Raw genomic sequence first — 25,768 nt, 5'->3', positions numbered from 1 at the left:
TAGTTATTGGTATGTAGCAAAACCAAAAAACAACCCCAAATCTTATTCTAACAACACGTTTGCTCTGTTTTAATGGTAAAACCAGCCCTACCAACCTCCAAAAGCTTTTGTCTTTCCTGTGTAGATGAAAACACAACTAACGAGTCAAAACTAAACAAACTCAGGCTAATGTATTCAGCAAATTTTGAACAGCATGAGTCATTTTCAGCTTTTCTGCTTCAAAACGTGCAATGATACTGACAAGAGGAAATTAACAGCCCCATAGAAACTAGGAACTTTTTCTAGACCCAACACTTGCTGTACTGCCTTTTGCTGTTTGCTTTTTTTTTTTTTTTTTTTTTTAAAGTGAACTTCTTTGATTGCTGGCTGATACCACGATTTCCCCAGATTAGGTCAGTTAGAAGTTGACTATTTTACCAACTTAAGCTGGTAAAATAGTCAACTTCTAACTGACCTAATCTGGGGAAATCGTGGTATCAGCCAGCAATCAAAGAAGTTTGGCAAGTCTGGGCTTTCCCCTCAACTCAGGTCCTGTAGTAGGGACCTCTCACTGGATCCCAGCACGAAGCACAGATCGAGCAGGCTGGACAACCTGCTACCCTTGGGCAGCTCTTTCCAGTAGCTTAAAAGTTGTTTTAGTAGTCAAGTCCAAGTGCTATATTTATAGTGACCCTTACAAACCTATAAAGTAGGAAACCACAATGCCTCGTTGCATCAGAACAGTGAGGATCCTTAAAAAGCCCAGGCTTGATGCTGCTGGGTCAGAATTAGAGAAGTCTGCACGAGAGGAACTGCAGAAGGCAGCTTCCAGCAGGGAGCTACTGTCCCCATGGAGTCAAGTTTCTCACATGGGAGCAAAAGCCATCGGGTCCATAAATGAACTTAAAGGTGGCTTAAAGGAACTGCAGGTAATGGACCTCTGTGTACATCAGACTAACAGTGTCACGCAAAGGGAGGTTTTTTTCTTCTGTCATGTTTACAACTACGCAGGGTTGCACTACGTTATGTGCATTTGTACATTATTTTGAGACTTAAAAGAAAAAGGGGCAATCAGCTTTGGCTCCATTTTGTTATTCCAAGTGGAAGCTGCAGAAACTGGTCAGAAATGCTCGGTTTTGTGAATAAGCAAGATTTGGTTATGAAAAAATAACTTGATTTTTTTTTCCAGCAACTTTTAGACTATTTCTGTTGCTGAGCTTTAAACTTAAACTTTCTATGCTGGGGCTTATGATGGAAGTAAGACGACGACACACTACCAGAGTAGATACAAGAATTGGCCAGGGCCTATCTACCCCTTCTCACGTAACAGAAGGGCTAGCGAACATTCAATTAAATTAAAAGTTGGAAATGTAGAATTGAAAGGAAAAGCCTTTTTATATAACATAATTAATCTGTAGAACTCACTGCCACAAGAAAACATTGAGGCCAAAACCTATTAGGATTAACTAAAGATTAGGTAATGGATAACTAGAACATGCTCAATTACATTGGATAGGATTATAAACTTCACTATCCAGGACGTGAATTATCCTCCACAGCTAGGAGCAGAAAGGAACTCCTACTCTGAATGGTAATTTTATAACTGTTTTCATGCTGTCTTGTAATTGCTCTCAGCTAGGATCCCAGACAGATCTGTAAAAGCAACTGCCGTATTCCCAATGGCTGCCACATCCCAGAACAGAGCAGCTCCTGGACTGGACCACAGTTAAAACCTTTCTTGACCCAAACAGCAGAGCACTCCAGCAGCAGAACAGAGATCGGCTGCTCTAAGCATTGTACAGCCAGCTTTACAGCTGGCAGGTGGCGTTCCCTCTGATCTCAGAGCTGGCACTGCCAAACGAAGGATTTGTGCTGACTCACAGGAAGAAAAATTACTGTAAGGTAACGGAACTATTCAGGCATCCTAAGAAATGTAGTATTTCCAGATCTACAAATTTGCTCTGGCTTATTGATGCAAACGGAGCTTCACTTTCCTTCAGTAAAAACAGCATTTCCCTTTACTGGAGTCCATCAGAATTGGCACTGGATAACACAGTATTTACTCAGCTACTTCTCTGGTTCACAGATGGGTGAGGTGAGTTGCACAATGCTCTGTTAACACATCAGTAGAGGAGCAAGGACAGCACTGGGTCTGAGCTTGTTGTTACTTACACCTGAGCTCCCTTAGAATGGATGACAGCATCAGCAATCAGAATCAGGCTGCTTACAGAGATGCCTGCTGCCCCAAACCTCTCATCCTAGAAGCAACTATCCTTGGCTGGAACACAAGAGAATGGAAGATCTACCTGAAGATGTAATGCCTTCCACTTTAAATATGCAGCGTAAATAATATGGGAGAAAGTCACAAGGTTTAGAATTGATTTAATCAAAATAGAACTCTTGTTTCCTGGAGGAAAAAACAAAACACTGTAAAAAAAAAAAAAAAATACAAAACCAATTCTTGCTTCTCCAGACGAAGAAGTCAAGGTAACAGTAACTGTTCAGTACTCTGGTAGGTAAAATCAGCTCTGGATAAATTAATAAAAAATAGCTTGACGTACACAAAACAATATCCAATTTCTTTTCCAAAACCAGGCACAGTTGATTGCATAATGTAATGTTTACTCTGCAAATGAGTAAAGGATGTAGGCGGTAAGTCATGGAAAATCTGAACTGAAAAATGCAATGCTTTCCTCACTGGGTACTTCATGACAGCACCGTGTGCCTCAGAGTCAAAGAGGGTTCTTACAGCAAGCTCCATATATTAAGCTAGAACACTTGTGAAATGACTTGGGAAGAAAGGGTTTTAAAACAAAGAATACTGTATACAAAATCCCTGATCATAAATATTAAAGCTGTATCTGGTACTGAACAGCCACGTACAATGAAAATGTTTCCAATTTAAATGTCTATACAGATGAACGATAATGCTTCACTTTCCACCGTTTAGATCTCATTCGGAAAAAAAAGTACATTATCATTAAAAATAAGGACGATGCTACATACAGTACGACACACAGACTCATGTCTATGTTGGAAAATCCAATCCCTAAGAAAGATACAGACTGCCTGCTCTCTTCACGGTTAACCGATTCAACTGCATTTTTACCTCTGTCTTTTACAGGTCCATGATTCCCTATTAGTTTATCTAACACCTTAGATTCTGAATCCCGTATGTTTTCTTGGTCCAGGACGTTATTTTCTCTGTTTCCACTTGGTTTCTTCAGTAGATTTTTGTCTTTTACCTCCCTCATATCTCCCAGTTCAGTTTCACTGGCATCAGTCTTGCTTTCAGTGTATTTATACAGAATATTTTCACTGTTATAGTGATACTTCATGAACTGTAGAACATGGTCCTCATTCCAGCTGTGTAATCCTTTAATTTCTTCATGACATGCAGGACAAAGGTCTGGAGTTGGCCACTGAACTTTGGGAAATTTGGGGTCTTCAGTCAAATCTCCTAATTGACAGGAGGGAAAAAAAATCAGAAATGAATGAACTAGGAGAAGCGAACCACTGGAAAATATAGACAATATATTTAACTTATAAATAGTAAGGTTGGCAAAAAAAGCCATCACAATAACGTTTGTATTAAACTAAAGACAATCGCGAACAAATTAGGAAATTCATGAGTTTCCTTATGGATGCTTCCTCTTTCCCTTACAAACACAATCAATTATTTTTCCTTTTCTCTCAGTAAAAGCTGCAGCATTCAAATTCTAATGCAACCAGATCCCACAAGTGCTATGTTTTTAGAAGGCATGAAAACACCACCATCTGGGCCTTTCAGGGGTTAATTTGAGTTATGGTTCAAAACAAACTGCTCTTTTGCTCTCGATACTCTTTAATCTTGAAGCTTGGTTTGCAGAAAGCCATTTCAAGGCCAATGACTTGCAGTTATTTTCATGTTTCTATACTGTGAACTACTCCATCATAAGCTTGCTTTTTCATAGCTTGTTTCATTACTATAGCAAACTATTTCTAGTACTTTAAAAACCATTATCATATTTAAGGTGTATTTTTCTGTTCGCTTTTTAGCATTTAAACGTAACGCTACCTTGAACTAGATCCCATTTTAACATTTCAGTTGCTCATAGCTCCGGCCACCGTTCTGTCTTGATGGCAGAGCTGAACGCTGTAGCTAGTGTTTTTGTTTTATACTTTGCTCTAACAAAACCAAAATCTTTAAAACACTTTTAAAACAAAAATCTCTACAGCACAAAAAAGCTCATTTATTTGTTATCGGTATACTAATGCTTAAAATATCTGCAAAATAAATATAGATTCTTATTTTTATCATTTTATTGGCTGGAAACTTCTTCAGGATTTTGACCAAAATATTGTTTAAGGATCCGAAGAATAATTAAAATTGTCTCTTTGGTATTTACAAGCAAAGAGCAAGTTTGCAATAAAAATCACTCGCTAAATCAATTTGTCTCAGTAGAGAAAGCAAAAAACAAAACAACTTGTGGTATGATTACAAACAGAAAACTTACTGTATTTCATGTTCCCCTGCCAAAAAGAATGCCATAAATTTTGTACACTTTAAAGCAACAGGAAATAATTAATTAGGGCAGAACCATACACAACAGTCTCAAGGCCTACACTTAAAGGTTGTGCCAAGGCATTTTCACGGACCAACCATTATTTCTCATCAGAAGCTACATATATTACTAGAAATACAGATGCAGCTTTTAGGGATTAAAATAAGTCACTGTCCCAAAGAGAAATTTTAGCAAACTTAAAATGCATAATTTGACATTATTATTTATTCCAGTATTTTTATACTTCTTACTAAAAGGGTATTTTAGCCAGCTGCTGCATTATTTAAATCAATATCCATGCGAGTTTTCCAATAACTTAATGTTTAAATTAAGTTCATTGTTCCACCACTTAGCAACTTCAAGTCGGCAAGACTACTTTTTTCTGTGTTCAGCCTGGCAATAGTAACAAACATTAAGGGGGATGATTTTATTTAATACCTCATCGTGTTCTTCTTTCTCTTTGGAGAAAGGAGACAAACTGTTTATACACACAACAGTATTTAATACTTCATAAATCGTGGGAATTCAGCTTAACCACAACATAAACACAATATAGCATATTTAAATTGTAACTAATGCTACATTACACAGATCCATAACAGCAGACAGGGATTAAGTGCAAAGAGAAACCAATTTTCTTTAGTGCTTTAGTTATTTGATATCCCCATAACTGAAAGGATTAAATACAACACAGTATTTTAACTGTATTTTTAGTCTAGCTGAAAACATAGCAATTGAGGGGGGGAAACAGGTATTCTTCATAGTAATTTTATTTTATTCAGTTGTTGATCCACTAATAGCTTAGGCTCTTTTATCCTGAGAAATCCTCCTCTTCAATTATCACCATTTTCTGTACAGCTTCTCTCCAGAAGAAAATGAAGAAATTTAGAAAAGTTTTAATACCAGTTTAAACTGTAATGGAAATAAATTTAATTATTTCTATCCACTGAGAAGTAACTCAACTTTTTTGCTCCTTTCTGAAGAGACTTTTGGTTTGTACTTCAGAAAGAAATCACACCAAGCAACAGGTGAAATTTCAGAAGAAACAGTTTCTTTGTGAATGATGAAGATTTTTCATTGTATAGCATAAGAGATGAACTGCACTACTGGAGTGTATCTCGAGTGTATGCATTTCTCAGTCACTCTAAAGGTACCATGTCGGTCTTTGGAGTTACAGCTGCCCAGGACACTCTGTTTTGCTCTGTACACAAACATCCTTAAGGTTGGTAACTTTGTACACCAGTGTAAACACGGAGTTTGCCTTCTCAAGTCAGAAATTAATAAAGGAATGTTAAGCAGAAATAACAGTTACCATTGTTTTAAACTCATGTTACAGAGTATAATTTGATAACTATTTGTTCAAACATAAACTGCACTGTATAAAATGACATAGCCTTGTCTTTCAGACACAGCTACCTTGGGTGGATTTTCCTAAGCAAGGTCTTCCATACCTGCAAGTCTGTTATTCACTACGTTGTGTTTCTCCCAGAGCCAGAGAACAGCCTTGTCTAACGTTTTAACAGAATCCATGGATTCTTTAGCCATTTCCTCAAAATGCTGAGCACAAGCCTTGCATCCAAAGAAGTGATGAATGTATCTCCGCATGATCTGAAGTACTATTTGGGGATTGTCTTCAAGACCTAGAAAGACACATGACATGCATTTAGCACCATCTGGACAAACACAGGTTCCATATGCTATGCGTAACATACCTAAAAGTGAACCATAGGAAAAGGAAAGGAAACGTTGCTACCTTTTCATTCCATGTGTATTTACACCTTCGATGTAAAAGCTTCAATGTAAACGTGATGAAAAGCTTTACACATTTATTTGAAGAAATACCCCTCCCCAACAAAATACATTTTTTAATATTGTTCCTGAGTAGTCAAGATGAGACATCTATTTATTCACTACCAAATAACTTGGTTTCTAATACAGAGGCTAAAGTGATCTCAAAGAGTATCTTTCAGAACAGTATGTTTTGAAAGACTGGGATATCAGACACCAAGTGGATTATTTCCAACATACAGAGGCTCAAAAATGCTAAGAGTGACAGTGCTACTAAAATGTGGAGTAACTATTCATACCTATATGTTGCTATTTATTTAGCCCATTCAATTGTGCTTAAAGTTGCCCTGAATAACATGTTAAATACAAGAGTTAAAAGGCCAAATATTCCTATTAGTGACATGACTCCTACAGTGAAGTATTTACAAGCTGAAGGGGAAACTTGGACAAATAAGCATCAGACTAAAAAAAATTCTCAGAAGCTGGTAAGTACATTTTGAAATTGTTAAAATATGCACAGTCCATGCTATCTATATTACACGTAATTCTTCTTAAAGTAGAGACTTACTTCAGTATCTTGCCCAATAATTAAATTAATACGTTATGCATTCACCATTAGGTGCTGAAGTTATGGTCAGTTTGCTACCAAGAAGCCAAGAGTCAAAAACCCTCTAAAAAATATTTCAGGAGATACCTGTGATATCCATCTGTTCTGCCATAACCCCAAGGTATTACAGAGTACCAGAATCTCATTACTGTTATTAATGGCACAGCTTTTCTGGCTGGCACTGAGCGCACACACCTAATAGCTATTTAGCAACAACTGAACTTTCAAGTGCAACTCAGGAATTCCTCCTAAAAATAAATACAAACACATTCTTCTTTCCGTAACATCCATATTCTTACACTAGTAATGAGAAAAAAATGGTGATTTTATTCAGAAGCAGGCTGAAGTCTTTACAGATTGAGGACTTTGTCCTGGACCTTTATTGTGATGGCAGGTAGCCCCTACATCGATAAGTGACTCAAAAATAGTGTTATTTGCTAAAATCATGACCTTTCATTTCTGTCTCAGATTTTCTGATTTATGCTTAATTGATCTAATAAATTGTGTCAGAATGTATTTACAAATTCATGAATTATCTCAAAAAAAATTGTCAAAGGAAACACATTTTATGATGCAGTGTCCTGGACTGATCAAACTCCTGACTGCTGCAGCTGAACACGTCTGCCTAAAAGTAATCTGCAATACAAGTTTTACAGATTGCACAGTAAGGGGTTACAGAGCTCACTGTCCTATTCTGGTAGCGAATAACAAACTCCAGTAGCACATATGCCCTCCATACAAGCATTATTTCTTCGAAAAAAAAAAAAATCCTTAGCAAAACCTATTCAAAACCATCAGAATATTTACCTGTTAACTATGTAAGAAATGTATGCAGATCGTCGTAACACACCTTTATTTAGAACAGTGACATTGCAGTCTTAAACACGGGGGTAAAAAGTCTTTAAAACCATAAAGAAATCATAAAAAGCAAACAATCTCTACTCAGACATTCAATATCTGTGATTGAATAGGCATGTATAAATAAAAGCTATGAGATTAAAGCAGATTAAAATACAGTATTAAAAGAAAGGCTGAAAAATAATTTTATAAAGTTGAAATGAATTTCAGGCCAAATAGTTTTATCACATATACTGAATATGAATTTAGGAAAAAAAAAAACATTAAAAATAACTACCAGCAAACCACCTCTTAAAACAGATATTTGTACACAAATTTAATTATTCTCCTGTGCAGCGTTACATTCTTGAAAGTTCCCTCAAAGTTCATTTTCTAGGGGAGGCTTTCTAATTTAGCAACAGATTAAAAAGAATTCAGATATATTTAAAAAAAAAAAATCCACAAGCCGGTCTTATTCACACCAATGGATCCTATTAACTGAAAACACATTTCATACAATTAAGTACACCTAGGATGTGATTCCTGCAACGATTTTATCCACCCTCTGATAGGAACAATTATACTTAAAGTTCCTTTGGATTCCGTTATGCTGATCCCACTGCAGGTTCAAGTTACACAGGTCAACATTAAACCACATCAAATACAAAACAATAAAAACATTATATCAAGAAAGCCACAGCAAGTCCACATGGCTCGACTCTGCAAGCAGGGGAAACTATCAAGAAAAATACATCTGGTTTAAAAAGAAAACAAACAATTGCAAAATGGCTCATTTTGTTTGTTTTTCTTTTATCAGCCCAGAGATGAATCTTCTATTAACATCTGCCATGTATCATCGTGTAATCCTCCTTTTCTCTTTCCTCCCAAACTACAGCAATTCAGGGTAACCCTAATCTTTAAAGTGGACAAGAACCATAAAACCCTACCTGTGGTGGGAAGGATTAGGGAGTACATCATGCTTTTTAGTAGATGGGATTTAAACAAGCAATAAGGAGAGGAAAACCTCCCAAGACATAATCCGACAGTCTCAGACTGACCCAATTCTTTCGCCATAAGAAGTGATCATCACATATCTGTCCCGATTTAAATCAATGCTTAAGTGTGCCGAAGAGTTTTCAGGTTCCACAGTGTATTTTTAACTTCAGACTGACTAAAGCTCACAACTGAGACATGGAAGCAATTTAAGATGCAATTTTGCATAGTTCGATATTAAGAACATTTATAAATTTAATTAGGACAGTTTGGGCAGTTCAAACAAAAGGGGGAATTTAACTTACGCATGATGCTGTTGAACAGCCAATATATCATGCAGCACAAAAAAAACTGGTGTGGCAGAGCACAGCACTAACTTAAAGGGATTCAACCTACTCTGCCAACAATAACAAACAAACAAAACAAACAATAACAAAAAAACAGAAACAAAAATCATATACAGGATGATTAGCTATTCTCAAACTCCTATTTTGCAGGAGGTTCAACATTAAGAATTTAGAGTTTATCACTGTGATTGCAAGTAGTGCTGGACAAATATATGTATCCATAATTTTTTTTTTTTTTTAATTTAATGCACAAACAACCAGAAAACCAGGTAACACTGTATAAAGCATTTCTTGCAAAAGACATCAAGCAGACTTTAAATTTAAGAATAAAAACAAAATTGAACTAAAAATCAAACAATGCACTGTCTTGACAAGTATAAAATAATATGGGGAGTGATGCTTTAGCATTTATAATTCTATTTTCATTTGTGCTAAGACGACTAGGAATCAATACCAGAACATTAACAGTTTCAGAAGACAATGCAAGTCTAAAAGAAGCGATTTTACTAAGTGTTTGCAAAGAAGTGAGTACATCACACTGCACAGATTAAGGGACACTATCTAAATTCATCTGCAAACAAATGTGTCATGACATTCTGTATTTATGAAATACAATTACAGAAGGATTAGCTAATGGTTATACAGTTTTTATAGCTACTAAATTCTACGGTTACATCTTACTCTTTTCAAATTAATAGTGCCACCTCAGATAACAATCTTCTTCCCATTTCAGATAGTTCAGATTTTTTTTTATTTTTTATTTTTTAATAAAAAACCTACTCCCCTCTCCTGTTTTCTTACTTGCATCTTTAGGGCAACATATTTTATTTACCACATTTCTAAGCAAGGACAAATTGACACACTTTCTTTCAAAGCCACCACAATAAAGCTATGCTCTGACCCCTGCTGGTACAAAACTGAAAACTAAGCCTCAAAAGCCACTGTCCATGAATGTATTAGTTGAGAACTGAATGGATTAAAGCAATCTTTTTTCTGTACTTTTTCTATTGCATAGCAAAACTGCTACACACTTATTTGCCTTGTCCTTCAAGTGTCCCACATAACTACTGCTTACCTGTATTTATCAATGCTTTTGGTCGCAGCGCAGCTTGAACAGTTAGGGTATGAAACAGCTTCCAAAGGGAGCAGGTATAACCTCTCAGCTCTGGTCTGCTGCCCTGACATCCGACCCACTCAATTCTCTTAGTGAGAAATATCCCAGAAATCTGAAAATAATGTGTATTTAAGATATACGCAGCTTTGGTACCTAAATTAACTTAAACAATTTTGGAAATGACACTTCACTACTGAACACAGCAAGTATGTTTAAAAGCTTCAAAGTTCCTAAAATATGCTTGTATTTTTGCATTTTTTTTTCCACATGGTTACCCATAAGCTAGTTCACTACTGAATACCCAAACATACATTATACGCACTGGAAATTTCAGAGAACTTGAGACAGGCAAACTCACGTAGCCAAACACATACAAGCAATCCTGTTGCAGGTAGAAACACAACATTTCCACCTAAATAAAAGCTGTGTTTAAATAAGCTTAGTATTTTCATGGGACATCACTTTTCAAAGCACAATGCATCCCCTCTCTTATTACAATGCTCAGTCCAGAAAAGAAAGGCCCAACCCCAAAGGATAAAGGCTTTGAATTCTCAGTTGAAATAGGGAGGAAATATTGCCTCTTATACATTCAGTACATTTCCAGATCAGCCCCTAAGTTTTTCAACTAGGGTTAACAGCAATGACAATTCCTCCTGCAATTGAGGTGATCCAAGTATAAAGGACAGTAAATTATTCTCTGCACTTGTTGTTAATGAATTCATGCTTAAGGCAAACAAATTGTAACCTTGGAACAATCCTTAAGTCTGAGATACTCTGATGCACCATTACTAAACTCATCCCTCTTGCAAGCACATTACATGATACTCAGTGTACAATCACTGGTGTTAAACCTACCAAGATGCACGTCAGAAACGTCCGATTAGTCTGGCAGAGTATATTAAGTAGCTTAACTTGTAAAGATTTTATTTTAAGCCCAGTATGAAAATAAAGCACACACATACTACTGTAGATAGAGTTACAGTATCCCTGGGCACGACAAAAACTCTGCATTACTCGGCAAGATCTAAGTGACTTACAGTAGTAACATATTCACAGGATAAGATGTAGAATTCATTTTTATTTCTTCTTAAAACAAACCCAGTATTTACTATAAATTAAATCTAGTGCAATATTTTTAGTTTCAGTGACTTATCACTCTGCTTCCTAGAACACATATTAAGTTTCTAAATTTCAGATGGCAATCCCTCTTCATAAGAAGAAAGACAGAAATTAACTTATGTGCAAAGATGGCCCTATCACATCGCTTTGCATTACCAAACTGAGATGGGATCCCTGGCAAGGACTATACTGCAACAGGAAATTAAAGAGGTTTTTTTTTGTTTTGTTTTGGTTTTTTTTTTTGAAAACTCCTCAGGAATAGTGCCCATTTCAATGGGTAAGTTTCTCATCTTCTAACTCTGACATTCACTCAAGAGAAACCTGCTGATAGCAGGCAAAGCAAGCAAGGCTAACATAGAAATTTTTGCTGGAAATCTTGCATTTGAAACTGACATTAGTAAACATGTATATGGTAGTGATTGCTTCCTCATAAAACAGACGGGATTGTGGGCTTCATTTCTCTCATTTCAATTTCTTCATGTAGATTTTTTTTTTCCTGGTAATGACTTCACTTTATTTTCATTTTAACCTTCTTATAACTCCATTATGACTGAGGGACCATCAGTAAGTGATGTCTTAGATTTATATAGAATCTTATCCTTTACTAATGCTGCATTTGTGTGCTGGAAACTAGTAACAGCTTACCCGCATTTTGTTGTTGACCAGATCTAGAATAGCATCATAAGGGATTTTGTCTAATGGAAGGCTCACCAGCCACTCTTGCAAGGTCTCTAACAACTTCACCACAGGCTGACGGCCAGGAAAAAGCTGGGGAAAAAAATAAAAAAAAAATACCAATATTTTAAAGCACAAATCTCATTAGCCGCAAGACAGCTTTCTATTTATCAACACGTCTTTTTCTTGTATTCAGTAAGTTTAACAGACAAGATTTTCTTTGTTATGTGCAAATGCTTGTTCTGTTTACCAGTAAAAAGCCATCGCACATTAACTTGCTTAAAAAATTAAGCATGCTGCTTTCGCAAAATGTTAACCACTATGAAGTTACTCAATTTCAAGCAGAAATGCTACAGAACGACTTTTGCCAGATTACATAAACTTTTGTATTAAGGTAATTCAGCAGTGTATAATTCAAAAAGGAGCATAAAACCTGAGTGAATTAGAAAGGCTAAAATCCTTTCTCACTCTTAGAATATTAACGACAAATATGGATTCTTACAAAATTTTTGTTCAGACTTCTGATTCTGACCGTTTCAAATCTAAAGGGTCCTAATACAAATCAGTGGGCACCACAACTGAGAACTAAGAGAAAAGCCTTACACAAGAGAATGCAAATAAAGGACAGAAACCCTCACTTGTATAATGGCAGTCTGGAGATGAGCATGCAACTAAAAGACAGCATTCCCTATTTATACACTAATAGCCAGGGAAGCAAATGACATAAGCTGGCCAGGAGCCATCAGGAAGAAGAGAGGATGCTTTAGGGATAATATGATAGAAAGATTACCACTACACTTTCTTAAAGAAATGAGGCCAGCTAGAGATTTCTGACCTCTGATGGCTGCAGGGGGGCAAGAAACTGTCTGACTGATAAATCCAGATAGTTGGGGATAGTTCATATAGCCCTTATTATTCCCTTAAACAGCTATTGGTTCATTTTATTTAAAATAAAGCAAAGCATTAGTTGCTCAGTGACACTGATGACTTTAGTAGGCTAATGTTGGAAAAAAATAATTTAACTTTGTAAGTTACATCACATACATTACTTACATTGTCCCTTCATTCAAGTATAATGTAAGCATCTTCATTTTTGAAGTATTGTACCTCAATTATATTCAAAATTTAGACTGACATTAGAAATATCTGTAAATACCATACTATTTGTCAAGAACGCACTAATAAAACCCAAAATTAAGAAATGAAAAACATTTTCAATCTCATCAAGTTAAAATAGCTATTTATCCTGAAAATCCGATAAAGACTATTTATAGTATTCGTTCAATATGCTGCAGACTGCTTAAAACTTTATCTAAATTTGAGCCCTCGAAGATGAAACTAAGAAGTATTGCAGCCCTTTAAATGTATCAGAACTGTATACAGTAACTCAAAAACAACACTTAAAGAAATCCACAAAACTATTTTTAAGCTACTGAGGAAGTAGATATTTAAATATATTCTGAAAGACATTTTGAGAGGCTTGCATCATGTAATAAATTTTATGTTAGTCATTTTTTTTGTTAAAATAATCAAGGACCAGAAGCGCATACCTTAGCAGCGATGGTAACAAAATCCTTGAAGGTCTTTAGCTCAGCTCCCTCAAGCATCTTGTGCGTAGCAAGTTCTACCCTAAGCAGGTAATGCAATCCTGATTCAAGGTCAGCCATGTACAGCTTAGATCTGAAACACACATATATAATGTTATGAAGTGGCAGGTTTCTTTCGCTCATTTTCTCACCAGTCATGAAGGTAAAATTGATATATAGTAAGGTGTCATTAAAACCTCAACATTTGCCACTCCACAGTGATTGCAGTATATCCTATGGCATACATGGAAAGATACAACAGTTACTTCAGGTGCTCGCTATGGTGAATGCCAAGTTCAATGAGTTTCACTGTAGTCTTTTAAAGGAGTAGTTTTATGTCACTTTGTTCTGAAATGAGGCAAATGAAGCATAGTCACACAAGAATTTCTTTTATAATTGACTAAACTTTCATCTCCCAGCCAGTTTTACTTTGTAATGAAATTATAACCCTGCAATTGTCAGCAAGGAAATAGCTAGTGTAAGGAAATTATAGTTTCTCCTCAGGATCTGGCAGGAGCAGTAAAATGACATGCTACAAAGGAAGGGAGACTCTTGCTTAACACAAAGATGATTATACACAGACCAGAAGTGTAAACAAGACTGGGAGGATAAAAAAAAAAAAAGTACTGAAAGCCCAGTCATTTGACCAATGAATCACTGCTCACGATCACAACAGTTACTTGCATTTAGAAGAAGCTGTAACCTTGGTGCTGGAACTAACTCACCAGTGTTATCTGAATATACTGAGAAATGGACTAAGTTGAATCAACAGCTGAAAGCATTGCTTTCAGTATTAAGCATGAATGCCTTTTATTTTATTCAGCAGAAGAATGAAGATGATTAAGTAGTGACCAACCTATTCAGTTCAAGGTGCATCACCTGTGGTGGAAAAAATTTTTAAACCACACTAGAATTTTATAATAAATGACAGCGCAGTTTCCTATGTGGCAAGAAAAAACTGCAAGCAAATTTTAATAATCAAGCATCGATCTGAATTTCAAGATCTGAACATCAGTATCACTTACTTATCAAATTCTTTCCACTGCTTGATTTCTGTGCTTTCCTCTTTGTTTTCTTTAACAGGTAGCTCAAGTGGCAAAAGTAGTTTCTTTCTTACACCTGGCAGCGACTTTAAATACGAAGAAAAGGAAGACCGAAGAGGCTTCACACTGCATATAAATGAACAAAGTAAAGATTACTTTTCATCTCACATTAAAAGAGCATCCAAGGCAAATTAGTAAGTTTATAACATATTCACTTTGTTTTCCATTTTACAGTTCTGGTATGCATGATGTTTTGCTAAAAAGTGAAAACAAAACTGTTCAATTTAGGAACAGTAATAAAAAAACACTGGGATTAGTAGTTTGAAATTCCATACAAATTAAGAACATCAGCTTCATCGAAATACCAGCTTGCCTTATACAGACAAGCTTACACATACAGCTTATATGTACAGCTTGCTTTTTGACTTAGAAGCAAGGTTTTTAGAGCTCTGATGTGTCATTATCTTTTTCCATTTTTATTCAAGCATTTTCCTTTCAGGCGTATTACAGTAATAGGTTAAAGCTATAAATAGGCAACAGTGGTAAGCAAAAGTAATACTAGGTCTCTTATTAAAAAATATACATAATACTAAATGCTTTATGAAGAACTACCAGCAAATTTCATTCAGCATATCAAACTCAAAAATAAACAAACATTTGCCTAGAGCTTCCATTTCCAGTAAGAAGCACTACTTCAGAATTGTCTACTTAAAAGTAAGTTTTGTCAGAAAATAATCTTGTTACTGTAGCCAAGCATCTCAAAGATTATAATTAACTGCCACACCATTTTGATTACTTTTTCCTACCATAATATGAAATCTTACTTCCACTGACAGAACCCATATCTGTGTATTTTAAGAGCAAACTGTGTAACAAGATCACTACATACACTTTAGTAATTGCTAGAGTGCTCAAGCCAGGTGATTTTCAAAACACAAAGGAATGGAACACAAAATTTTAGTCCACATAATGTACTGAATACAGGCCATGACAGCATCATTACATACATGCAAAAATGGTTATGAAATAACTTAATCTGTATGAAAGGAAGTTATAGCAACTGCTTTTATAGCTTCAATGAATTCCCTTATGTTCCTCTGAGACAGAAACTACTTACATGTTTATTAATCCACGGGACCCATTTGGATGCATCAGATAGCACGAAGGGACTGAGGTAATACCAAGTTTCTCTAGAAAAGGATTATCAGAATTCAGCGCTCTTTTTACCACAATGTTTTCATACTGGATCAAGTCTAAGATAACCTGTGCAACAGAAGGTAACAGTAATTATACATCCTTAAAGAAATATGGAAGACAAGACAGGTAAATAGGTCAAGTGCATCATCAAGCTGTTCACCAAGAAAGTGCATCTATGATCATTCCATGGACAGTAACAATTTCAGCTGAAGAAAACTTACTCTGGAAATTTACTCTTATCTTCCTTTTTTTTCTTGGTCTATCCTGATCTTTTCCCTTTGAAGTCTAACACGCAAAGAAAACATGAGAATGAATGATGAAGTGTCCTCATACACTTCAAAACAACACATAGAATATTCCACAGGTATGTTTCATGTTACATATATAAGAGTTTAAAGGCAAGTTTTCATGAAGTGAAGAAACATTTATTCGGTCCCATCACTTTAGGGCATTCTGATGTCAAAGTCCATGACTTAGAAAATAATCGAGGGCTTAAAGTAACACAAGATTTTGCCTGGCAAGCCCTGTACTCTGTGGTGTCACAGCATCTAGCTGTCCCTTCAGCTATTTGTTTACCAATCCACAGCACAGACTGCATATATGAGTAAGTGCCCATACCTCAGAAGTTCCAGTTCAGAGTCCAGCATCTTAGCTCAAAACATTCTTCATCACCTCTTTAAACCTGATGCTGGGGTTTTGCACTGGAGCAGCTGGGAGTGGGCACACATTTCTCTACAAGGTGTAAACTCTAGCAAATGGCAGACGAGGCAGAAGAGGGCGATAACGTAAGGATGCCTCAAAGATTTGCCAGGATTCAACTATAAAAGTTCTTTGCCAACTACAGTCAGTGTTGCTCCTATGAACATGATGACTCAGTTTTAAGTAGTGAAAATTTTCCATTTAAGAAAAACAGCCTAAACACTCCTTTTTCCCTTATTACAATGTTATTTCCTGTTTCACTATTTAAAGTTAAAATTCTGTATTGCATTAGCGAATGTTTGTCCTTCTGAAAACAGATTCCATTTTCTGTTATTCAAATGATACTCAGCTTTTCCTATAACAGAAGGTTTAAAATCAGTTTGACAAAGTACTAGAGAGCTTTACAGTCATCACCTTCTTTTTGGTAATGCCCACTTGTATCAACACAGCAGCTTCCAGAAAACAAATGTCTAGAAGCAGCCTGCTTCTCAAAGTGATTCTCATTTTTGGCAGCACACCCTCCACTTACACAACTCAGCCATCTCAGCATCAAATCTAATTAGAAACATTTCACACACATTGGATGTTTCTACACAGATTATGCCTAGATAATTGTGCAATTTATTTTCTTTACTTATCCTAGATCTTGGCAGCAGGAGAAAAGTAACAGTTGTCTAAGCTAACAGCAGGCTCATTAAATGGCAAAATGATGCCAAATCAAATATATTATTGGGGGGGTGGTGGTGGTGAGGAAAGCAAAAACCAAAAGACTTTCATTTCATCAGTGGCTAAGAGCTGTGAAAATTTTGTTATCATCTTAACTTAGAAAACAACATGTGAAAAAAAGAGAAACAGAGGTTTTAGATTAAGAACAGTTGAAATCTTAAGAGCTGTCCAGAAGAATGAGTATTATGAACAGTTCTCTAGCAGTAACAAAACACAACATCTGACAATATTTTTGTTGTGATCTTCCAGCTCTTCAAACAAAAGAATTATGCTAACAATGAAATTGAAATATTAATCTTCCTCCCGAGTGTAAACAGAAGTTAATATGACATTGTGTTCATTTGTAAGCAAGTTCCTTTGTGTAATTAAATACAACAGCCCTATGTAATCACTTGACTTTGTGATATCCCAAATACACGTGACCTGACCCTCATCATCCTTTAATACAGTCCTACAATCACAAATTTTCTTGCTTGGCTAACTAACATAAAACTCAGCTGTGTTACGATAAAATTCATTCATACTCGTTATGTCATAAATCATACATTACCTCTCGCCCGACGTAGGAGTTATTACTTTCAACCACAACGGCAGTATAATGATCGCTGTTCTTGTCAAAAAGAGCAGTGATATCACTGGACCTTTTAGGAAAAGAAAAGCCATTTAACACAGGTAGAATGCCATAAATTCAGTGTTATCAATTAAATGTCTTTTTACCTGTCTTGTAGCAGAACTAGTAACAACAAAAAGCTTAATCCATCTTTAATAAGATCATCTACATTTTATTAAATTAACATAGCAAGAATACACCAGCTGTATTTTAAACACGGAACTTACAAAACTGGATCCAACGATGGGCAAGCAGGCGGTCTTGACTCTTGAGAATGGTTCTGTAAGAAGTCAATCATCATCTGGCGAACTGTTTGCAGCTCACGGTCTGCTCCTGCTCAGTACAGGTTACAAAGAGATGTAACATCAGGAAACTATGGAAAATCTGCCTGTTGATAACTTGTTACCATTCTCGTGCTTTTGTGTGGCATTTTTTTGATTTACATTTGGACTCAAAAACCGGGCATTACTATTTGGCTGAAGAACAGAGGATTTAGTTGTAGGATTTCACTTTAATGTTGAGATGAGATTGTATTTAAAAACTGTCAACCCGTCCCCAAATTTATAAAATATTAAGACTTTTCCAAACCTAGCCATCTGCCTGCCTTGCTGATTTTCTCTTACAACAATGCTTCATTCTAAATCCATGCTTGTTTTCACAGTAGATGCAGTGGGAGGCTTCGGTGGCTTTTTTGCAATAAGGATATTCACCACGGATTTAAAACAGAGGTGTACCATTCTTACCAAATGGGCCAGGTGAGGTTACAAAGCCACAGAACAATATAAGGAAATAACTGTAGTGTGAGAACATTTTGTATGCTTTAAAAGAAAGAAATCAAAACGCAGAAGCTCTCACAAACGCCAAACGTAACAGGTACAACTGCAGTCTAATTCTACATGAAGGGTTAATGGTGCAGGTGGTCCCTTTTCTGACCTCTGGCCTTTTGAATGTTAATCCCTTGGAAAAGACAACATTACTTTTGTCCTCAGACAAATCACCTCAAGCTGTGATCTTGTCAGACACACAGGATAAGCCTGGTTTCAGCTAGTCAACATCTGAATAGGGGTTCTCCCAATGAGATTCAGGATGCCTGGAAACTGGCTGACAGGTCAAAATGCACCAGAGCCATGATTGATCAAATTGGAACTCATGCCCATGAGATTTGTTTGTTTGTTTGTTTTTTGTGTTTGTTTTTTTTTTTTTCCCCCAAACAATTATTTTTTTTTAATAATCTAACCATTTGTGAACCACATTTCAAAACCTAAGAAATGTAAGCTTTTAAACAAAGGTCCGTGTTTTCACCTGTCTAAAATTCTGCCTGATATTTTAATACAGTAATTGTAACATCACATCTTAAAAAGCTTTTCAGTGTCTAGGTGTCTAAACTAATTGACAGGACAAGGGATTTTGCTAATTTTTTGACAAATTCCTGGCTGGTAGGACAACTGCTTTGGGTATTGCTTACAGTAGGATAGTCTTACCTCTGGAATTTTCTCCAGTTGTAAACTGCTTTGTAAATGCTTTGAAGTACTATGTGGGGAGGAAAAAAAAAAAAGTATTATTGGTATTATTGCTTTGAAAATAACTTCACTGTTTAAGAAAAAAAGCTCAGTTTAGAAACAATGAAGTCTTCAAGAGTTTTCACAGCTCTAATTACAAAACACATATCTATTCCAGTCTTTACTCCTAGCCTGTGAGTTCCAAAGACCTGCTTCTCAACCACATGAGAGTAGCTCATCTGTCAAAGCTCTGATCTAACAATCAAGCAAACTTTCAAAGGAAAAATACCATAACATATAATTCATAATTGTTATCAATCTGTTACTGCAAACATTAACCCAAACTAAAATTGACTGATTACCAAATCAGTACCACAAACTATGTATACACTCAGAACATTATTCAAATTTTCTCAAATCCAGTGGTTAGACTGGGTAGACAGTGGAGCTTGACTGCCTTCTGCTACTACAAAAAAAAAAAAAAAAAATAAAAAACAAACTTACGGTGTCTAACAAAGAGTATATTACAATTTATAACCGAAACTTTAAAGACCAAAAACAAACAAACCACATTGCTCTTTCTATCTGAGTAGAGCACCACAACTTCTGCAATGAAACCCCTACTGATCCTTCTTCTGTCGTAACAGTGCTCATTCAGCCCTCTCCTTCAATCACATTCTTCTAATGCTTACAGTTCAGTGTGATTATACGGACTGGCAAAGACAGAAGTTAAAAATTTTCAGATTCTAAACTGAGGACTGAATTCCTACTCCAAATAACTGCATCATCTGTCGCACTGAGTAAGAAGAACTTGATTCCATCTTTTATCAGCCCTGCGATTTTCTCTGCAAAATCACAGAAAAAGCCAAGATAAAGAACAACTGGTTCCATGCATTACTATGGACAAATAAGTTTGTTATGGTTTTAGTTACTATAAATGAACCATGCATCATTTACATGCAGCAATATATCATGCCACTTACCCTAAAAGTTGGATAGTAGTGAATACCATATTCTTTACACGTCTCATAGTTCTCTTCTTCCCCGCAATCCAGCACACCAATTCTAATTGCAGACTCCCAATCTGGAAAAAATATATATATTTTTATTTTCAGCAGAAGTGATCAGAGGTGCCAGCTGACAGATCAGCCTGGTTCCCAAGGAAATCAGGCAACAGAACTCCAAAGATAAGCACGCAGAATATATTTAACTGAATAAGATGAATCCAGCAGTTACTCATTTGCGTGGCCGTCAATTACAAAACTGTAGTTATGACGCATTTGATATCAGGGTTAATTTTAACAAAGGACTCACTAGCTGCTGAACTTGCCGTGTCCTCAGAGGTCTTCAGATTCACACTCACCACAAGGCTCCCACATTGCCTGCTGACCAGTATGTCCTTACCTTTTAGTACTTTCCAGGAGTACCTTAGAGATACTTCAGAAATACCTGAGTTTTAACCAGAGCGCTAAATGGCTGAGTTTCCTTTATAAATGTTTAATAACCATAACGACAAGAGTTCAAGTATTTCCATAAACATGCTTATATAACTTCAATAAAAGCTTTCAATTCATTCATAGCCTTTTTTCCTTCTCATATTGCCAGGAACTTGTCTTTTCGAGCCATGCTCCGCTGCAGCAATCACTTTAAAGAAGACCCCCTCCAAGAGGCTCCTTGTACAGCTACTTTTTAAAGCTAAGCTGAATCAAGACAGCTCTGGGCAGAATTTGAAGATGCATCACAATTCCCCAAGATCAATAAAACATAAACCAAAACAGCACTAAAAATTAAATCTGCTTTTATAGCAAGGAGCATGAAAGCATCATCAAGTTCAAGATCTGATTGTCAGTTGTATGCCTAGCTGTGCTGGAAACGTAGCTTGACCTTTATTTGTCTTTGAGGAGGATGGGGCAGCTGAGGGGGAATTTCAGTTGTGCTCAACATGCCAACAGCTGAACAGGCACCAGGAGTGACTACAAGCATTCTAGAGCAGATGGGCACGTATTCACACAGACACAAAGGATACAACCGTCCATTTTATCAAACAAAATGCAAAATAAATAAAACAAAACTTCGGCTTCTGGGTATCTATCTCATTCAACTTCCACCACTCCTCCTCCTTTTTCCACCTGTCTCCATCCTCCTCGGCAGGCTGAATAGCAGCTCTATGAACTGATGCAAATAGCCCACGTACAACAATGGAACGCATCCCCAGCTAAACACTTGGGTTAAAGAGCACCAGCTGGGATGTGTGCTGCTTAGCATTTGCTTCTGCTTAAAAAGGAGCTTCTCGTCTCTAAGGGATGTGGAAGCTGCTGGAGTATACAGCGTAGGCTGTGTAAGTTCACACTATCACTGCAGCATAGATTTTGGGGGTTTTACGCTGCTGAATTTTTAAATAGCATTAGCATTTTTGAAATAATGCATAACTCAGTTCTACTCGCTGCATGCTGTAGAGAGGGCAAAGGAAAATACCTATGGAGTTTGCTATTACGACAGAGTACAAGTGGTGGTGCAGCATTCAGAGCTCTGCAGGGCAGAACAATTAGCTTGGCCTATTCCGCATGGAGTATGATGTTAAATCTGAGAAAAATGTTTAAGCATACTGAAGGTTGTTCCAAATTTATAACAAAAATGTAAGGGAAAGATAAAATTTCTGACAGAAGTTACGTTAGAGACTCCAAACAGCTTGACTAACTCACAAACTACAAGGCAGGGGCAGCTGAATGACACCACGTTAACCAAGCCCATTTCTGTTTATGCTAAACGAGTTCCAGCAATCACGTGAATACATGGGATAAATGAACTGACAATCCAGCAGGCTGGCGGACTGAAATGCTGCTCCCAGATGTGAAATGCTACAGAATACCAGCACACCAGCCGTAGTGCATCGCTAGGAACATGCTTCCTTGCACAAACCTTGCGTGCTCCCTGCAGCACGTGTATTACCAGCATCGTGCTGGCTTCCGTCGTGACGTGAAGTCAGGGAGATCAGGAATACATCACAAGGATCCCCTCTGAGTGCTGCTTGAGAGCCACGTATTTATTTAACACACAGGCTGCTTCCAGAATAAGGGCAAGGTTAAAATCGTTCCTCAACAAATAAATAAAGCAATTTCTAGGAGCTCCTGTATCTGGAACAACTGGCCATGATTACTTCTGCATATAATTCAAGGGTTGCTGGATGTGGGATTTCCAAGGGGTTGTTACTTCTGCACAGAATTCCTGTCCACAGAAATTTTGGTGCATAGATTCAACCACCCTCTACAATATCAAAAGTACAATTAACTATAATGTCCACTTTGGACACTACTGTAATAAAACTAAATGCATGATTAGGAACACAGCAGCAACAACTCCAAGTTTAAAGCCTGTCCTGAAAGGACCAAATTTCAAAATGAAAAATGCAAGTTACACAAAAGCGAGCTCTGCTCCCATTTTTCAGGAGCATTATCTTTAAGCTTGCAACAATATTGTCAAGGTTTAACAAAGGAGAAATTGAATAAAAAATACTTCTATTAGCACAGGCCTTCTATTTAAGCAAAAAGTTGCACCAATTTAACTGATCCATACTCAATTATTAAATACAACCACAATGATTAAGGAATTTTCAAGTACAGTTGAGTCTGCATCCACAAAGATCCTTGAAACATCCCAGCAGGTGAGTAAATATTTTTGAAAAATAGATGTTGAGTCAGTGTATGTGGGTGAAATGTTTTTCAGATGCAGCCACCAATGAGAAATGTGGCCGTTCTCAGTCTCCTGCTCAAACCCACCCATTCTGGTTTCGAGATGGACGAATAACGCCAATTTGCATTTGCTGGTCAGGCCAACATCCACAAGTATAAGAGTGCACTGTTTAAAAGAAAGTCTTTATGAAGACACAGACTATGGTAAATTGGCCAAAAGCAAATCAAATCAGAAGGTGAAAATGTGACAGAAGCTTATGCAAAGAAAGCAGGAAAAATACTGCTTTTATAAATAAAGAAGACCCATGGAAGTAATGAGTGTTTGAAAAGCCTGGAAACCACCAGTGCTCTGGGTTTCTTGTTTTTCTCAGTTTCTGCTCGGCAGTCAGCAGCCCCCAGCACATGACAAACTCGTCAGGGCCTATTTTTGGGTAGGCCTCCGTATCCTTACGTCTAAAAATGTGTATACCCAATACTGCACCTACGTTTCGTTTTAGACTTTGTTAACACTTTTCACACCCCAGAGCACAGCAGAAAAGCCAGAGCACTTCACTGCCCCTCAAAACAAAACCACATCAGCGCCTCAGAACCGCTGTCTCCATCCTGAGAGCGCCCCTTGGGTAAAATGTGATGCCCAGAGCACTTTAAAGGCCTTTTAAGACACCCATACTCCGCATGGCATTTCCCACAAATTCCATCTCGGGTCTTTTCCCCGCCACAGGCCCTGAATTTAACCAGGAGCTCAGGGACCTGCTTGTCTCAGATCCCCAGAAGGCGAAACACTTCAGCGGGTGCCAGGACCAGCAGGCAGACACCACAAATCTGACTCACCGAGCCTGATTTCTGTATTTATTTATTTTTATCTCTCCCTGTTCTTTCTTCCCCCGCGGCCTCCCAACATTCCCTTTTTATCTACAACCCCCCCAACCCCAGGGATCTCACCCCAAAACCTTCCCACCCCACCGCCCCCGCTGGGCCCCAGCACTCAGGGCAGGCCCCACCGAGCCCCCCCTCGTTACCAGGCCCCGTGCCAGCCCCACACCCATTCCCCCACACCGGGACGAGCCCTGACGGAGCCCTCCCGGTGCCGGGGATGAGGGGACCGGGACCGGCGACGGCTGCGCCTCACCTTTAACGTCCCCGGCCAGCGCCCGCCAGGTGGGGGCGAAGGCGATGCAGTGACCGCAGGACGAGCTGTAGAACTGCACCACCCAGGCCGCCGAGGAGTTAAGCAGAGCCCTACGCACCGTAGAGGCCGTCAGCACGGTCAACGGGTCCTCCCCGGCCCGGTACAACCGCGCCGTCACCGCCGCCACCGCCGCCGCCAGCAGCAGCAGCGGCACCGCCAGCGGGCGGCCGCTGCCCGCCGCCATCTTGGGAGGCCGGCGGCCAGGGGGCGGGGCCCGCGCCCTAGCAACGCGGCCGGCCCTGGCAACGCGGCCTAGCGGCGGAGGCGCCCGCCCGAAGCCCGCGGGGGGGATCCCCCCGCAAGGGGGAGGGGGGTGTTGCAGCCCCTCTCGGCCAAACGGGCTCCGAAAGGGTTAGGGGAGCGGGTGTTGTCTCGCCCGGGGTGGACACAGGTCCGCTGAGGGCCTGGGGTAGGGTGAGGGGGGGGGAGATCGCTCCCCGGTGTCCCCTGCTGCGGTGCGAAGCTGTGGGTGCTGTGTTGGGATGCGCGTGTCCCGTAGGGCTCCCTAAGGGAATGGGTGGAATGAAGAAGTAGGTTAAAGCAATGCTTTAAATGCTCGGTGGGTGGTTTTAACACGCAGGCGATCCGCTGCAGGAACAAATCGCGGCCTCACGGAGCCGGGCGCTGGGTTGAAGACAGCGCAGCCTCGCACTGAGCCGTGGCGGCAGGAGGGGGACAGCTCTCTTCAAAGCAGGAGCCGGTAAAAAGCTGCACGTAGGATGCTGTGAGTCTGACAAGCTGCTAGATGCTGTCCTTTACTTGAGATTGCTTGTGAGCCGGGAATGCATTTTAGCTCCTCGTACAGCTGTAGCCACAGTACGAAGGGCTCTTCTCAGTTGTAAATACAGGGTTAAGAAATTTCGTTACGTTAGCAGGGGCAGAAAAACAACAGAGAACGTCCCCAGAGGAAGAATTCAGTGGAGTTTAAGGGGATGACAAAAGGCTAACGTCCCCTAAAAGTTAATTCTTGCTTCCTTTACTCACAAACAGTACTTTTAATCCTTCAAGACCAAATAGAAAACAAATGAATCTAAATTCTTACTTCATGCACTCTGCTGTAAATTCAGAGGTGAGAATCTGGTTTATGATCATTTATGGCCAGCTGTACACAAACAGTGTAAGAGTAGGAATCTCACACACAGTAAAAATCCTCTCATCTGAGAACTAAGTAACAGATTCTGCCACGTTTACCTATTTTTTCCCTGATTGCGTCTTTTCTTGACCATTAATGTCTAAAGTTGTTCAGTCACATAGCTTTTGCATCCATATTCACAACACAAGTTATTTGTTTCCTTGTATTACATTCCATTTGAGGGGTTTTCCATCTCTATTTTTCCTACCTTCTATAAGTAACAAAATGAGATGGTTACAGTGGTGGAATCCAAATACATTAAAGCAATGGAAAATCTTGTGGCAGCTGCTAATTAGGATTTTAAAATCGGCAGTGTGTAAGGTATTTTAGAGTGCATTTTATTCAGAAGAATTATTAAATGTGTGAAGATGAAAGAGATGGATTACAGGAAAATT

The 25,768-nt window shown here is 38.2% G+C and overlaps 1 protein-coding gene across 1 annotated transcript; it reads right to left on the bottom strand.

Annotated features, from left to right (window-relative positions):
* Window positions 1-465: 465 nt before the first annotated feature.
* Window positions 466-24,425, bottom strand: QSOX2 (quiescin sulfhydryl oxidase 2; the record flags this gene model as incomplete). The annotated part of the gene is made up of 12 exons (XM_084298820.1): window positions 466-3,439; window positions 5,975-6,163; window positions 10,171-10,321; window positions 11,974-12,096; window positions 13,554-13,683; window positions 14,615-14,758; window positions 15,750-15,895; window positions 17,805-17,895; window positions 18,092-18,197; window positions 19,346-19,394; window positions 20,347-20,447; window positions 24,182-24,425. The coding sequence occupies 12 exons, from the start codon at window positions 24,423-24,425 to the stop codon at window positions 2,889-2,891; spliced, it is 2,025 nt and encodes a 674-aa protein (XP_084154946.1). The 3' UTR covers window positions 466-2,888.
* Between the last annotated feature and the right edge of the window lie 1,343 nt (window positions 24,426-25,768).

This window comes from Netta rufina (assembly GCF_964035555.1).
Source record: "Netta rufina genome assembly, chromosome: 20".
Taxonomy (NCBI): Eukaryota; Metazoa; Chordata; class Aves; order Anseriformes; family Anatidae; genus Netta; species Netta rufina.
Note: the sequence above shows the minus strand (reverse complement) of the source record. Positions and strands in the feature narration are given on the sequence as shown.